This window comes from Pseudochaenichthys georgianus, chromosome 15, assembly GCF_902827115.2.
Source record: "Pseudochaenichthys georgianus chromosome 15, fPseGeo1.2, whole genome shotgun sequence".
NCBI classification, from domain to species: Eukaryota; Metazoa; Chordata; class Actinopteri; order Perciformes; family Channichthyidae; genus Pseudochaenichthys; species Pseudochaenichthys georgianus.
This window is the reverse complement of record NC_047517.1, coordinates 31,579,462-31,594,156: the sequence shown is the minus strand read 5'-3', so window position 1 is coordinate 31,594,156 and position 14,695 is coordinate 31,579,462. Positions and strand designations below refer to the sequence as shown.

The following is a 14,695-nucleotide window of genomic DNA, read 5'->3' as shown; positions in this document are numbered from 1 at the left end:
AGGACTCCCTGGAAGAAGAGATCTTGTATCTCAATGGGACATTCCTGGATAAATAAAGGATAAATAAAAAAATAAAAATAAAATAACCCTGTGATATATATCTATTTTTCTGGTGTATTCAAATAATGTTGACTGATTGTACAAAAAGACCAGGCAACCAATTTAGCATTGCATTCCTGTCACATTTTCATTGCCAGTTTAAAACAAATGATCCAAATCACTTCAGCAGAACCGGAGACATCACTCTTTTCATTCAATGCATATCGTTAATCTTTCTTTAGGAGATTAAAGGCAGTTTCCAATTAGCTCAATGAAGCTGTATATGTGTCTTTCAGCTAGTTTTCATTTTTTTGTGTTTTTTGCAATCTTATATACAAATGTCCTTTTCCTTAAAATGTTTGACTAAGCAGGAAATCTGTTATTAAGAAAAAGAGATTGCCTCCATGATTTAAAAAAGAGTCCTAACCTGGTGTATGTGATGTGTTGTGTTTGCCTCACTTCAGGCCCACTCTCTATTCAGGCAGCACAAACCGGTGCTTGTTAGTTTTGCTTGCAGGCGATGGCCCGTGTAAGAGAGAGAGAGAGAGAGAGAGAGAGAGAGAGAGAGAGAGAGAGAGAGAGAGAGAGAGAGAGAGAGAGAGTGCAACAGCCTCGACAGCAGCTACCTGTTGATGCTGAACTACAATCTCCATTTCATTAAATTCCACAACCTGTTTCTGTCACTGTGGCCTGTTTTTAGTTGTACTGATCCGTGTTCTGTTTTGGCTGCAACACTTTTACGGTCCAGTGAGTCATTTTGTGCTGAAAACCATCATGATGGCTGTGTATTTCACTGAGTGGGTGTTTCCCCCGAGCAGATGCACAATGCACAGGGTTGGATGATGATCGGTGGCCAACAAAACTTTACCTCTACCTCTCGCAAATGTAGTTTTAAAGGATTGAAGGGGCCATGAAGTGTTCATATAAATGCATTTTACATATTTAAATCCCAATGGAGTGGATATAACTTTCATTGGGAGATTCAGAGCGACCTCTTCTGATAAAAGGCATGAAGTTACACGAGTGAATCCTGTTGACTCTCACCTTTAGAGGAATCGTCTTCAATGGGCTGTTTAAAGGCTGTGATGTCACTGAACGTACAAAGAAACAGGACCACCTTCTCTTGTTCGTTTCGTATTGGAGCAATCTTCACAAAAAACCAAACCGGCGTTCCTGAAAGCATAAAAATAACAGAAATATATATTCAGCTGCATCATCTGCTTATTTTTATATTCATTTGTTTTTATTTTTAAATCAACAGGGTTATAGAACATGACAGATTTGGAAAGGTGGAACAGAAATTGACAATACTAAACAGGAATATACAAACACATGGTTCTTCTCTTATTAAAGCGGCCCTATTTGTTGCTTTTTGGCATTTCTGAAGAGTGTTTTTATAGATGTTAAGTCCCAAAGTTCCCTTCAGAGGGAGTTTCTCTCCCACACACTCCCCCCCTGCCTGAAACGCCTCCATTGGACTACTTTGTTTACTTTCGTTAAAAATCACTATGTAACACTCGCGCTTCTATTGGCTAGCGCTCCAACTAACTGTATACACTTGATATACATATTCGTGGCTATGGGGCGGGACATATCTAAGCGGTTGACCAATCACAACAGAGCAAGCCAGCTACCCAATCAGAGCAGACTGGGCTCTGGTTTCAGACAGAGGGTGAAAAGAGGTGCTGCAGCACAGGCAGTATGAGAATCATGAAGAGCTTCACAGTGGAGGCACAACATACTAATGTGAAACCTGAAAATGAGCATAATGGGGCCACATTAAATAAGAGCTTCAGGGCATGATCTGTACCACACCGCTAGAGGAAATAACAGTGAGTTCACGAACAGTACAAAAAAGTATTGCACAGTTTGCAAAGGGACTTTTAAAGCTGCCCGTGTTTTCCTGTAACACCTGCAAGCAGAAGGGGAAGATGGAAACACACATCTATATTTATTCAAAAGGAAGGTTTGGCTCTGGACCAATTAGCACATTTCTACAGAGGTAGAAATGTGCTGGGCTTCCTTTGAACTACGTTACAGGAGCGCGGAATACATTTGCATGACAAGAGAGTGGAGGAAAACTTCACATTTTCCTAGTTTCCTCACATATGGCGACTTACTGTTCTTTTTATACATCAGTATTTCAAACGAATTCATCTCATAATTCTCAAATGTTAGTCGCACTTTTTCCGTCGTGTCCTTGTCCGTGAGCTCCCCGTACATGAAGCTGGAAGACACAAAGGGATATAACAATTTAAATATTTAATAGGCGACGGCACATTGGACAAGCGTGCCCACTCTGTAATGTGGCGAGAAATGCCCGAATGAGTGATTATCATATTGTGTTAGACGTCAAGTATTCCCTGGATACACTGTGGTACTTTGTTTCCGTTCTTTTCTTTCTTTGATGACACCTTTTCATGTCTTATCTACGTTTTCCTCTAATATTTTTCTGGATGCTTTCCCAACATTCGCCATTTATAGTTATACTTAAATTGTGCAGACAGTGCTATGTATAGACCTTTATAGACACATATCGCAGAGTTATACTGTGTTAAATATGAAGTAGAGGTGGGTTAAAACTCAATGAAATGTATCCTGATGGCATAATAAAAGCAAAATTCAGCCTGAAGTCTAATTAGCGAAAGCACCTCTAAAAAACAAATTAGACCTGAAGATGGGTCAAGCATCCATGAGCACATTAAAGCACGGTGCGGAGACATTCATCTCACTTTGCTTGTTACCGCCACCCTCAGTAGCAGCCTGTTCCAGCAGGATCTAAATATAACTCTGAGTTTGTTATGAAATAAAAAAAAGGACGGCTACATTTAATGAGACCACATCCTGACGCTGCACAGGCTCTTCAGACCGTGCTTGGTGTAATATCACTGATGAATGTCCTTCTTCAAAGAAAGAGAACAAAACAAAAACACGATTCTTCAAATGACTTTCTCGTCATGCGCGAACAATTCCCACAGGTTTGTCCCTGTATGTTTACGGGATCCAGTAAAGAATTATATAAATAATTGAGAAGAGACAGAGCAGTTGGGGAGGAAAAAACATCTTTGATCCACACACATCTGCAACAGAAGAGGAAGAGATATTAGACTTTAACTCTCTGGGGAGATTGAGTTCGAGTCATCCTCAGAAACATCCACACTCTGAATGTTTTATGGCCTCGTTATCAAACTCATGGAGATGTTTTTTTGACAGTAAAAAGAAAGACCAAATGTTTTCTTGCCTCCTTAAAAATGCAATGGCACCCTCTTGTATTGTTTCACTGAGATAAATGAGCCCTCCTATAACCAGTGGATCCAGTATGAGTTTATATTGAATTGGGAGGAGATTTCAGTACTTCACAGAAAAATGGCAAAACATGGTCAACATTTACTACCCGTGTTGAAAACGTATCTCTTTCAAAATATGATGTACTCATAGTGTTGACAGATGCACCGGCTGATAAAGGGAAACATCATGTTACTCTGGTAAAGATTATGATTTTCACCGATTAGTATTTTTCTCTTATAAATTAGATTTGAAAATCCATCACTGAGATAATTGTAGATAGAAATATGTAGATTTTGTTGTTTTCATTATGCATCTGTGTTTCTACATATTTCTTTGTACTATTATTCTTTGATACAAACAGTTTACTGTATATCTATGTTATTTCAATTTTGTATGATTAACAATCATGATGAGGCTCTGCTGGAAGCGCACACTCATGTCAGATGTCTGTATTATTGCGGTTACTTATAACGTTTTTCAAAAAGACCAAATAATTGCATGGAATAGAGGTGTATTTTAATAATAAAAGTGGTTAATTATACCTATTAAACCTACTTATAAATAACCCACATTCAGTGTTGGAAGAAGATCTTTTACTACCTCAAAATGGTACTCAGTAAAAGTACTTAGTTACTGTTCAACATGTTTAGGACAAATAGGTATAACACATAATAAACCTTTGTCTGAAAGGAACCAAAATATATTTCAAAACAGAGGCGGATGTAATTTGGAGAATTTAGCTTGATTCAAAATTGAAAGAAAATGGAATCTTTAATACTAATTCATTTTAAGGTCTGGAGCTTATCAATAAAATATGATTGTTTTCTGATTGTATTCACTGTCATTGAATGTGCTCTCCAACACAATGTCAAGGGCCTATGTGCCTTGCTGCAAAGTAAACTGTAATTTGCTGAAGTGTATGGTGATATTTACACATTCAAAACAATTTTGGGATGGGTGGCGCAGTGGTCTGTGCATCTGATCATCAGATCAGGGGGGGTGCTGGGGAACTCCAGTTCGAAACCCGCTCCTGCCGCCACTGCGTCAGGCCGTTGTGTCCTTGGGCAAGACACTTCACCCGGATTTGCTCCTGTGGGTATTGTCCACAGTACATGTATAATATCAATGTGTACTTGTAAAAGCGCCTCGATGACTTCGAGGCGTGAAGATGGACGGTGTGGCGCAGTGCGCTGTGCAATGATCATCAGATCAAGGGGTGAAACCCGCCGCTGCTGCGTCTGTAAAGCCGTTGTGTCCTTGGGCAAGACACTTCACCTGAACTTGCTCCTGTGGGTATTGTCCACAGTGACCATTGCATGTATAAAAAATATGTGTAATGTGTATCTGTAAAGCGCTTTGAGCACTGGAAAAGCGCTATAATAAATGTAAGGAATTATTATTATTATTATTATTATATAGAAAAAAAAGTATAAATATTTTTCTTTTGGATCTCAATTACAGTCAATAGAGCTTACGTATGTTCCCTTCCTCTTACAAACACAAGACGGTGATCCACACAGCAACCTAAAAATAATACTAAAATTAATCTTCACACACTCTGTTCAATATTTGTATTGGCAAGTCTTCTGAAGCTTATGCTCGGGGACCCGGGGGTCTAAATCAGTAATAGCCGCAGTGCTGGCTGTGACAAACGCCATCTCCCACAACACAAGAAATCTCCCACGGATCCTGGCAGCACCAACTGTTTCCATGTGATCCTATTAATATAGTGCTTACTGTCATGCTTTTACCAGCACAATAAACAAAATAGACCACAATTTACTCACTTGAATAAGTAGACTACTCATTTTAGATTCCCTTGTATTGCTTTATGTGAGTAGTTTTGGAGAGAGCACCCGGGACGCTGTCAGCCAGCAGTTTCAGTTTGTTACAACCTGATTACATCACAGATTACGGTTTTACTCATCTGGTTTCTTTCTTTGAAATAAATAAAGACTAATTAACTGTCTTACTGAAATGATGGTATTAACTCTTATTGTGAGTGGTATTCTCGTTATTTTCAATATAGAATACTTTATTGTGATTTTAACTTTGGATGATTGCTCTCTGTTGGAAACAAACATTTTCAATATTGAAATTATTTTGTTCAGCAAATCATTTTCACAAAAGAACACTATCATTTTTAGGCTATGAATGAACTACACTTTGTGCCTTCAACGTCACCACTGAGATCAAGATTGACTACTGTTCGGCATTATGACTTTTTTCTAGTCTCATAGCAAACGCCTTTTTTAAGACACTTAAAAGCTTCAACAAAACCCATTAAAAAAAACCATTGACTTCAAAACAAGGGTACAGAAAGTGCAACATTTTTTACTAATTTCCAGGTTCTCAGAATCATTCCTGCCGCATTGTTAGCTTTTTTATCTGGTACCATCATCATAATGCTAAAGAACTGCTAAACTAATAACATCCACATCAGCTGTATTTTGTGTTTAATGCTCATCATCAAATATCACCATGTCAACACACTGATCTCACATGATGTACAGGGTGAACATCATACCTAAGCTCACCATTCATTGTGATAATTAATACGGCATTATGCACGAGAATCACATGAAAAACTGAAAACACTGCACTTGTGCAATGAGAACTTTCAGCATCATATCCCTTTCTCTTAAAATAAGCCAAAATATTCCATAGAGGATTCAAACCCACGGACATGAAACACGCACTGGCACAGGGAACTTGGAGCAAAGTGAAGAGCTGCACACACCTGCACCCGGTTATCATCCTCGAATAACTCTCTCTCCCAATTACCTCTAAATAAGGATGCTCCGCCTGGTGTTAAGAAGTGCAAATACAAACACACTCAAAAAGATACATAGCTTTGAAAATGGCCTCTACAGTGGCACACATAAACCTATTGAATTCTCAGAAGAAACCTAACACTGCAGCAAGAATCTATTTCTATATGTGATACAGGGATCTAAATGAAACCTCCACACAGAGTTTTACTGCAGGCACTTTTAAGATAAAAAAAAACTTGTAGAAAAAGTCATCCTCTCTCTGACACTGTTGTATAACTTCACTAATAGCATGATTATTTTAGCTTTGCCAGCCAAGATGAGGCTCATCTAGATTAAAGACAGCTTGAGGTTAGCCAAAACAACTTCTTATAATGTCACTGGCTAATCTTGAACTTATATCTAATATAGCGAAATATAAAAAGGGTTAGTATCGTATAGTAAGTCTTTGGTAAACTTTACTTTATAAGTTGTGTTTTATATGCTCTCTCATCAGTTTCTGTGAACTATAAACATTGTTCCTACCTGCAGGTGCTGCTTTTCTGCATCACCTCTGCTCTGTGATACCCCGACAGCTTGCAGAAACCATCGTTGCTGTAGACGATGGGCCAGTCTACTATCTGAGCGTTTCCCAGGACAAAGTTGGTATCTGTTTAGAAGTGAACAGGAATGAAGGGTGAATACACTTGAAGGGTTGCAGTATTTCCTAAAAACTCAACAATATCAAAGTAGTTTTGGGTAGGGAAAGGGTTTTTCAATCTAAAATCAAAGATTTTGTGGAGCTGCAACTAAATAAACATTGCAAGAGTTTTCAAAGAATGACGGGACATAACTAAACAGCAAACATTGGGGCATAAAAAAATGTGTTATTGTTGAAAATAATATTTCACAGATTCTTGAGACAAATTCCTCATTTTCAAAACTAATGATTTAACTTTCCTTCATACTGCTGAATGTTTATTTAATAAATGTCTTTAAATGCACATTTGCTTTGTAATGTTTCCCTCACACTTCAAAGAGTTTCATTAATGTCCATGATAGTCTACGGCACATTACACACTCCACATGGGGCACTGGCACACAAATGTAGGCCAAACAGATTTGTGTTATTATGTAGTAAACATCCGTACATCTGCTACCTGACGTTTTTTATTAGTATTTCCTTGTTCATTTTTGAAGGAACATCTTGGGATTCTACATTTCCCATGTAGACTGAGAGTAATTTAGCTCGCCGTTTCAGAAGTGTGTGGGAGAAACAAGTGAGTACTTGTGTTTGTGATAAATAGTCTGAGTTATTGCTGATAGTATGAAGTAATTAGGTTTCCATTATTGGACAGGATAGTCTACAAATATTTATAGCCGTGGTCATCGATTTTTAAATGTCATGAAAACAGAGTACATTAATTATCATATGGCACATTTTGCATATTCAAATGTTAGCAAAGCCTTCAAGCAAAGATATGAATGGTCGAAAATGTTAATAAACCTAAGTGATCATTGAATCATTTGTATTTTGCTTCAGCCTTTCTCAAAAACTAAGCATTTTTATAATTAACATCAACTATTGTTACTCTGTGTCATTACTTAAACTCCAATTTGTTCTTAAATGTCATTATTCATGAACTAAAAGGAAAATGCCAGCGGTTTTGGTTACTGGCTTTTTGGATTAAGTATGATTGAAACAAATATGCAAATAATTCCACTGTTCAGTTTTTGCTTTGTAAAAATATGCAACTGATTATGAGTGTAATTTAGACATGAAAATACTAAAGCTTAAAATGTAACATTCTTTTAATGCAGTATAGTGGTACTTTAAAGGACAATTGTGCAAGACTTCATGGACAAATTAATCAGCTTTTTGCCATTTTGATATTTCTTATCAAATAAATGCCATTCAATTCCAAAATGTGCATAACTTATTTGTGTATGTTCATTCCTGGGATAAAAAATGTAGATTGATTTCCAGGATTATTTTTGACATTTAAAAATATCTAAAAGTTAAACGATCTAATATCCATTCACATAAAATTGGCAAATAAAAGGAAAACAAAGGGAAAATGTACTGGCTTTAAATGGGAAAGTAAATGTGATGATGACTGGGGGTAAAACCAAAAAAATAATAAAACCTGCATGGAAATTCCCAAAGCTGGGATTGAAAGAGAAGGAGTTAAAAACAACTTGCACAAAACACATAGAAATAGCATTTCCCATATTACATGTGAATGCACAGAAAATATTCAGTCAACACAAAATAAAAACACTTTGAAATGACAAATACAAGCATGAGAAAACTGACGACAAATGAAGCACGAGACGTTCCATGCCAACGTATTATTTTACAATGATCAGATGAATGTTAAACTTGAAGAAAGTCCAAAGCTCCAGTACTATAATTAGCCCTGGATTTGCTGTGTTGCATATCATTTAAACAAATTATTTATTAATCTTAACATGTCTAATTAGTTAAGTGTTTGGTAAATTAACATCATTTGGTATAGAACATTTAGTGGTACATTACAAAGAGAAAGATACTGTCAAGAAAACATAAGCAGCACACCAAACTAAACTGTATAGTACCTGTCTGTTTATGTGACAGTGTCCAAACTGAAATATTTGAAAAAGAAAGAAGGTTAAAAGATTACAGTGAGAAATATTGGTTGAGTGTCAGACAAAAAATAATGGACATGTCAACCAAAAACATAAACACAACACTGTGAATTGGCAATCCTCACTGTTTATCGCTACGCTAACGTGAGAATAACAGCTGTTTCGTAAAAAACCGTAAGCTCAACAGAAATAAGTGTTACTATTAAGGTAGACTTATGATAATTAAGGATGCATTTATAATTTTTGAGCCACTAAGGGGCAGATCAACTCAGAAACAAGCTGACACACAGCTAGCATTATTTGTTGTGGCTAACGCATTAGCATACAGATACTACATGCAGCACACTTGGTGAAACTTGGCATTCATTTGAAATCATCTTTCTGGCCAACAGATGAATGTAGGTCTTATATGCACTCTTCTTATAGCTTTCTTACCAACTTCTGAGAGAAACTTTGTTCTTTAGCCGCTAATATTCAGCCGCCTTAAGCTAATGTAGTCGCTAACTTTGTTTGTCGGCCATTTTGATGCTGGAAAGGCCAAAATAATCAGCTAAGCAAAGCAAAAATTCTCCATAGAGCTACAAAGTTCATATAACTACAAAACTTAGTCATTTGAATCAATGTAAATCAACATAATATGTATTTAATTAGCTTTTTCAACTCACTGTTTAGCTGTTGGGCCGCAACTTAACTGTTTGGTTCACTCTTGCACCCATGGGGTTATTTTTGGCTGCAGCAGGAAGCTCTTTTCAGTGAAAAAAGGCTTTAAATCTCACTGTACCCTACCTGCTCAGCAGCAAACTGCAGTCAGGGACAGTAAGTGACAAGCTGGTAAACATATTGAAGCATTTATCAGCTAAAGAGACAGAGAAGAGAAAGATATTTCCCTTAGGAGTGGTAAGAGAGCCAAAACACAGCTGAAATTGAGTGAATATTTGACTTGAATTTGGCAAGACACACAAATTCAATGAATGCCAATATTGCTTTGTCAACTTAAAAGGTGAGATGTCAATGTTGTGTTTGCAACTTTAAGGCAACCCTAAAGTTGCCACAGTTAGTAAATGCAGGTGTAATTGAATTTAAAGGGTCCCTTGTGGATATGCAGTAGCAGAACCACAGGATAGTGCACAACTGGAGCCATCATAGTTGTTGCTTCACCGGCAAAATGAACTGCCTTCATTATCTTCCTACTGACATTCTCCTGCTGCTCCTTACCTTTCAACATTTCCACCTCTGAATAAACATCACCATATAGCTACATAGGATTAACAAGACCCACAAGATGTAGGTTTTGCGGATTTCACTGAGACAAACAGCATGTTAGGTGGTCAAAAACTGAATACGGCCAAATGTCCGACTGTATTCAGTTGTTACTTATCATTCTAATTGCTTAGAGTTCATTGTAATGAGTCACAACAAATTAAGTTTGGGTTTCATACTGGACACGAACACCATGGCTGGAAGTCTGGCCTTTAGATGTGGAAAATAATAAAACAAATTGATTAATGACATAATTTAGTTATAGATAGAGACTTTAAATGGCTTTTGTTACTGCTTTCCACCATTCAGTCCAAACCTACTAGCAGGTGCAGCAGGCTCCTTGTTACCCATATGAGGCTGATAACCATTGATAACACCCATCCAATGTGCTGATAACCTAAAGATGGGTGAAATTAATGTTAAATTGCCCAGGTTAGTTTACTGGCCTTATTCACAAACACTATAATGGAACAAAGTTATCATTATTGCTAAAAGTTGCACCTATATGCATTTCCTCCAATACATAAAGACATACAATTATGTAACAACAAACTTCTGTTTTAATGTAGAGTTACATTTAGGCGGTGACCTAATAGAGCCAAAATGAAAATCCAAAATAGAGACAGAAAAGTAAGCGCTATAATTTTGAACATTGAAAGAAAGGAATAAAGGAACATCTCATCGTCTGTGAACGCCCACCCACCGCTGGGTCTCTCACAAGTCAATTGTGTCAATCCACTGTGTCTCAGTGGCATCCTGCAGATTATAGCCTTAGCTCTTTTGTTTCTAGCTTGGGAGAGACCAAGGTCATAGGAAAAACATATGCATGTGCTTTTATTTTTAAAGGTTACATTTTCCTTTCTTTTATTATTTATTTATTATTCACTTTAGGGATTCAGATTCTCACACTGTTCATCTAAAGAAAGCCTGGCTCTAGAGACATATTCACCCTTTCCGCAAACGTTGTTCCCTTCTGTCATAACACATTTTAATGGAGATATGTGGAGCAAACGTGTATACACAAACACACACAAGTTTGTGTGGCATACCTCTGCGGGACACGATTATACATTATAGGAAAGAACCTCCAAACCTATTTTTGACTATAGCCCATTAAAAAGGGAAATCATAGCCAATGAGCTGGTGTGTGTCCATAATTGTCTCGTTGTTCGTGACAGAAACGCACACGGTGTGCTGGTTTAGTTTCACAGCTAGCTGTCCAGTGTCATAACTCTCCAGTAGGTCCTGTCACTTCAGATTGATCTTATAATACATAGCCAAAGGATTACCGACACTCATATTTCCAAAATCACTGCAAGATTTCTATCAAAGTTTGCTAAATTTCAGCTATCATAGGTAGTATATCTGCTTCACATTCTGAACCCCATATTGTGCACCAATTGGCCAATAAATGAATCCCATGCATCTCAGGTACAAAACAAGTTATAAGAAAAACATTAACATGTGAACAATAAAGTATATAAATAAACATATGTTACATGAGTAACGCATCATTGTGGTTAGCCTACCTTCTGTGATATGTTGTATCCACTGGTTTTAACAAAGGTCTGAAATGTGTGCTTCAAACTGCTTTTTTTTATGAATTAAGATAAAATCCAATACAGTGAAAACAATTCAACCATTCTCATCCATTTCCCCTAATAGATCCAACCCCTTTATCTTGGGATAGTTAATAAAGCATTAGCTGATCTAAGACAATATGAACAAAAGCTTAATAGTTTCATTTACACCAATAGCCTAGGGGGAAATCGTGGTGAATAAAAACAAATGGATTAGTGTCTTTGCACAAGCTGATCTCTGACATAACTTGTTTTAGAGATAAATAAGTATTACACATGATTATGTTTGCATATTTCTGGTCCATTTCATTGTTTAATGAAGGCTTCCAGTGGCTTTATGTAATCAGTAGAAGGCTACCTCTAATGTCTAATGTCTGAATTGTACTGGCTTCGTAGACTCCGTATTGGGAACAGGAGATTTGTCAGAAAACGCACTGAATATTTTAACTAGAATGAATGGAAATGTGTTAACACTGAAGTTTTTGTTTATAACGAACTTTTAAATGCGCATGAAGGTAATGGCTCGATCGCTAATTAGCCTCCATCGTTGTTCTAATTTCGTTAATTAGTTAAGTGGCTTCTCTAGACAGGCTGACGAGCAATCCATGCACATATCTATGCACCATATATATTTAGTTTTACAGTTTTAACTTTAATTTCAAGGTAGCATATTAATCCTCATCCTTACCGTTGGACCGTCTCACAATATTCTCCAAAAAAGTATTCTGCGGGGCCACAAGTCCCCTCCGACCCCCCGCCATGCTGCCTCTTCACTCAGTCGTCTGCAGGTGAATCTGTACTCCTCGAGCTGCCGCTGGTCTTCATGGTCTCTGAAGTCCTGAGGCGCTGCGTGGATGCTCTTGCAGAGGAGATGTGTGTGTGTGCCTCCTCAGCCCGGTGCGTTGGCGCCTTTTTACGCACCTCATCATCCAGGAGACGAAAACAACGCCTGGGCGGGTGCAGCGCGCAGGAGGGGTCGGGGCTCTGCTCCACTGCATGGAGCCCCAACCACGACCTGCAGCGCCATCTGCCGGAGGAAACAAGGGGTTGACTACTAATTCACTGACTCCTTTAAAATAAATGTACTGTACTGTAAGACTTTGATATTTACAATGACAATGTGGTCAGATCTGACGATTAATATACGCATGAGGATTAGTGTTGTACCCATTATGTGTAAAGCTGTTCTTATAAGTTAATGTTTCTTTATTTGTTTTTATTTTCCTCATTTGTTGACTGTTGTGTAGTTAGTTTATATATGTAAGTGTTTATTTTGTTTTGTATGCCTTGTGATGAAATAATTTCTTACTAAGGCAAATAAAAAAGAAAGATATTGAGTTACTTTTACTCATGTTGTCCTTTTCTATCACTGTATGCACCTGCTACACGAGCATTACGAGGGGAATATTGTATACTTTACTACACACGATTGCAGATCTGAACAATTACAGATATTACTTTATAGATTAAGAGTTTGATTCAAAAACATTGGATTATATATTGTTCAAATCACAAATCTACTAAGTAACCTTTGTGCATTTACCTTTTTGAAACTTGGTCTAAATGTTGCTGATATTTCCATATTCAAAATTAAGGATCTTGTATGTCGTAGAAAAAGGAAAACACGATGATGGATTGTTATGCTTGTCAACTATATCACCTCTTTATTCTTTTTGTGTTCTTCTGTTTTGTGTTTCTGGTTTTAAGAGGCTGATGCAAACCTTCAATTTCTTGAAGACCGGTGGGCAGGAGGAAAAATCCAAAGACAACAGAGGAGGAAATGACTGCAAATTGTCGATTATTTCCAGCGAAATGTGACACAATATTTCAGTCCCTAAACCTCGAAAACCTCGTCTAACTAACAATTAATCTCTTAAATGACAGTGTGCAGGATTCAGGCACGGAAAAGCAGATTAAAACTGTGTTTAACATTTTCAGTAGAGTGTACCAAACTCTATGAAACAGAAAAACTGTCAGGAAAGCTTCCTGCAGAGCACCCAGGAGGATTGTTAGTTAATTTTTCATGGATTAGTCTCTTACATTCAGGTTCTTGAAATCCCAAAGGTGCAGCAAAACCGAGAAATTAGGATTTGTATTTCCTGCAGTAGAATTGGCATTTTTAAAAGACCACACGTTTTCACATGCTCATTAATCCTGTTCAAATACGTTGGACCCTGCAGTGCCCATACTAAGACGTACGTCAAATAAACTCCTGGTGACAATATATCCTTCAAAACATCACACCCTAAAAATACTCTTTGCAACAAAAGAATAATCTTACAGCTGTGTTTTTATGTCCCATCAGTTTGTTCACTGGGTTCACCGGATGTTGCAGGTGGTGTAAATCAGACTGGATGGCTACACCATCAGGCTCTGTGTGCTGCAGAGAAGCACAGGATAATGCATGATTGTCCTACTGTAAAAGCAATACAAAAAAATATGAGCAATGATGTCGTTTTTAAACTTCGTATTGTGCACATATTGGTTTAGGTCCAGCAATGGAAAGGGATATTTCCCTTGTGTTATCATACAGTGATTAAGCATTATCAATAAAAGACAAAATAGACCAATTCTCAAGGCTCTATTTAAAGGCTGATACCCAAGTAAGTGTACTGGAAAGCTAGGAGGTGTGTTTTAAATGGTGCCAATGCCTACTAGCTTTCAAAAACCTTAAAAAGGTTATGAAAGTAAAAGCGGGATAATCAACTTCCTGTAGTTATGTATAAGTGTTGTAACGCAAAAGGGGTAATGTAATGGCAATAACTGTTATCTGACAAGCTATCGACACAATATCATGCATGAGTAAAACTAAGGTTGTCATTGAGGGTCAAAATCCTGCACATTGCACTTAAAGTAAAGACTATTATAATCACAGCATTGCTTATCTCTTCTAAACATACGTTAGCTCCCCACAACGCCAATAGTATTACTTTGAGAATCCAATAAGGAAAATGTATTGGATCTTCTAACTTCAAAAAGGGATTAAACAGTCTAGTTTCAGCTACAATTGGCTTACTGGCAGTAAGAACAAATCTATTAAAGTGAAATGACCCTTAGTAAAAAATAAAATGACAATTTTGCCCCAACCTCCCCACACTTCTTACACAATTCCTCCTACATTTATCTCATGCAACACACTTGAGTAGTTCG

The 14,695-nt window shown here is 37.3% G+C and overlaps 1 protein-coding gene across 2 annotated transcripts in view; it reads right to left on the bottom strand.

Annotated features, from left to right (window-relative positions):
* The window catches only part of kcnh1a (potassium voltage-gated channel, subfamily H (eag-related), member 1a), a 47,236-nt gene extending 34,815 nt beyond the window's left edge, over nt 1-12,421 (bottom strand). For both annotated transcript variants that reach the window (XM_034101492.1, XM_034101493.1), the window contains exons 1-4: nt 12,234-12,421; nt 6,624-6,747; nt 2,160-2,266; nt 1,084-1,212 (exon numbers count right to left, since the gene is read on the bottom strand). In XM_034101492.1, the coding sequence (XP_033957383.1) occupies nt 1,084-1,212; nt 2,160-2,266; nt 6,624-6,747; nt 12,234-12,306 (433 nt within the window). In that variant the 5' untranslated portion in view covers nt 12,307-12,421. The remainder of the gene's footprint in view (nt 1-1,083; nt 1,213-2,159; nt 2,267-6,623; nt 6,748-12,233) is intronic.
* Between the last annotated feature and the right edge of the window lie 2,274 nt (nt 12,422-14,695).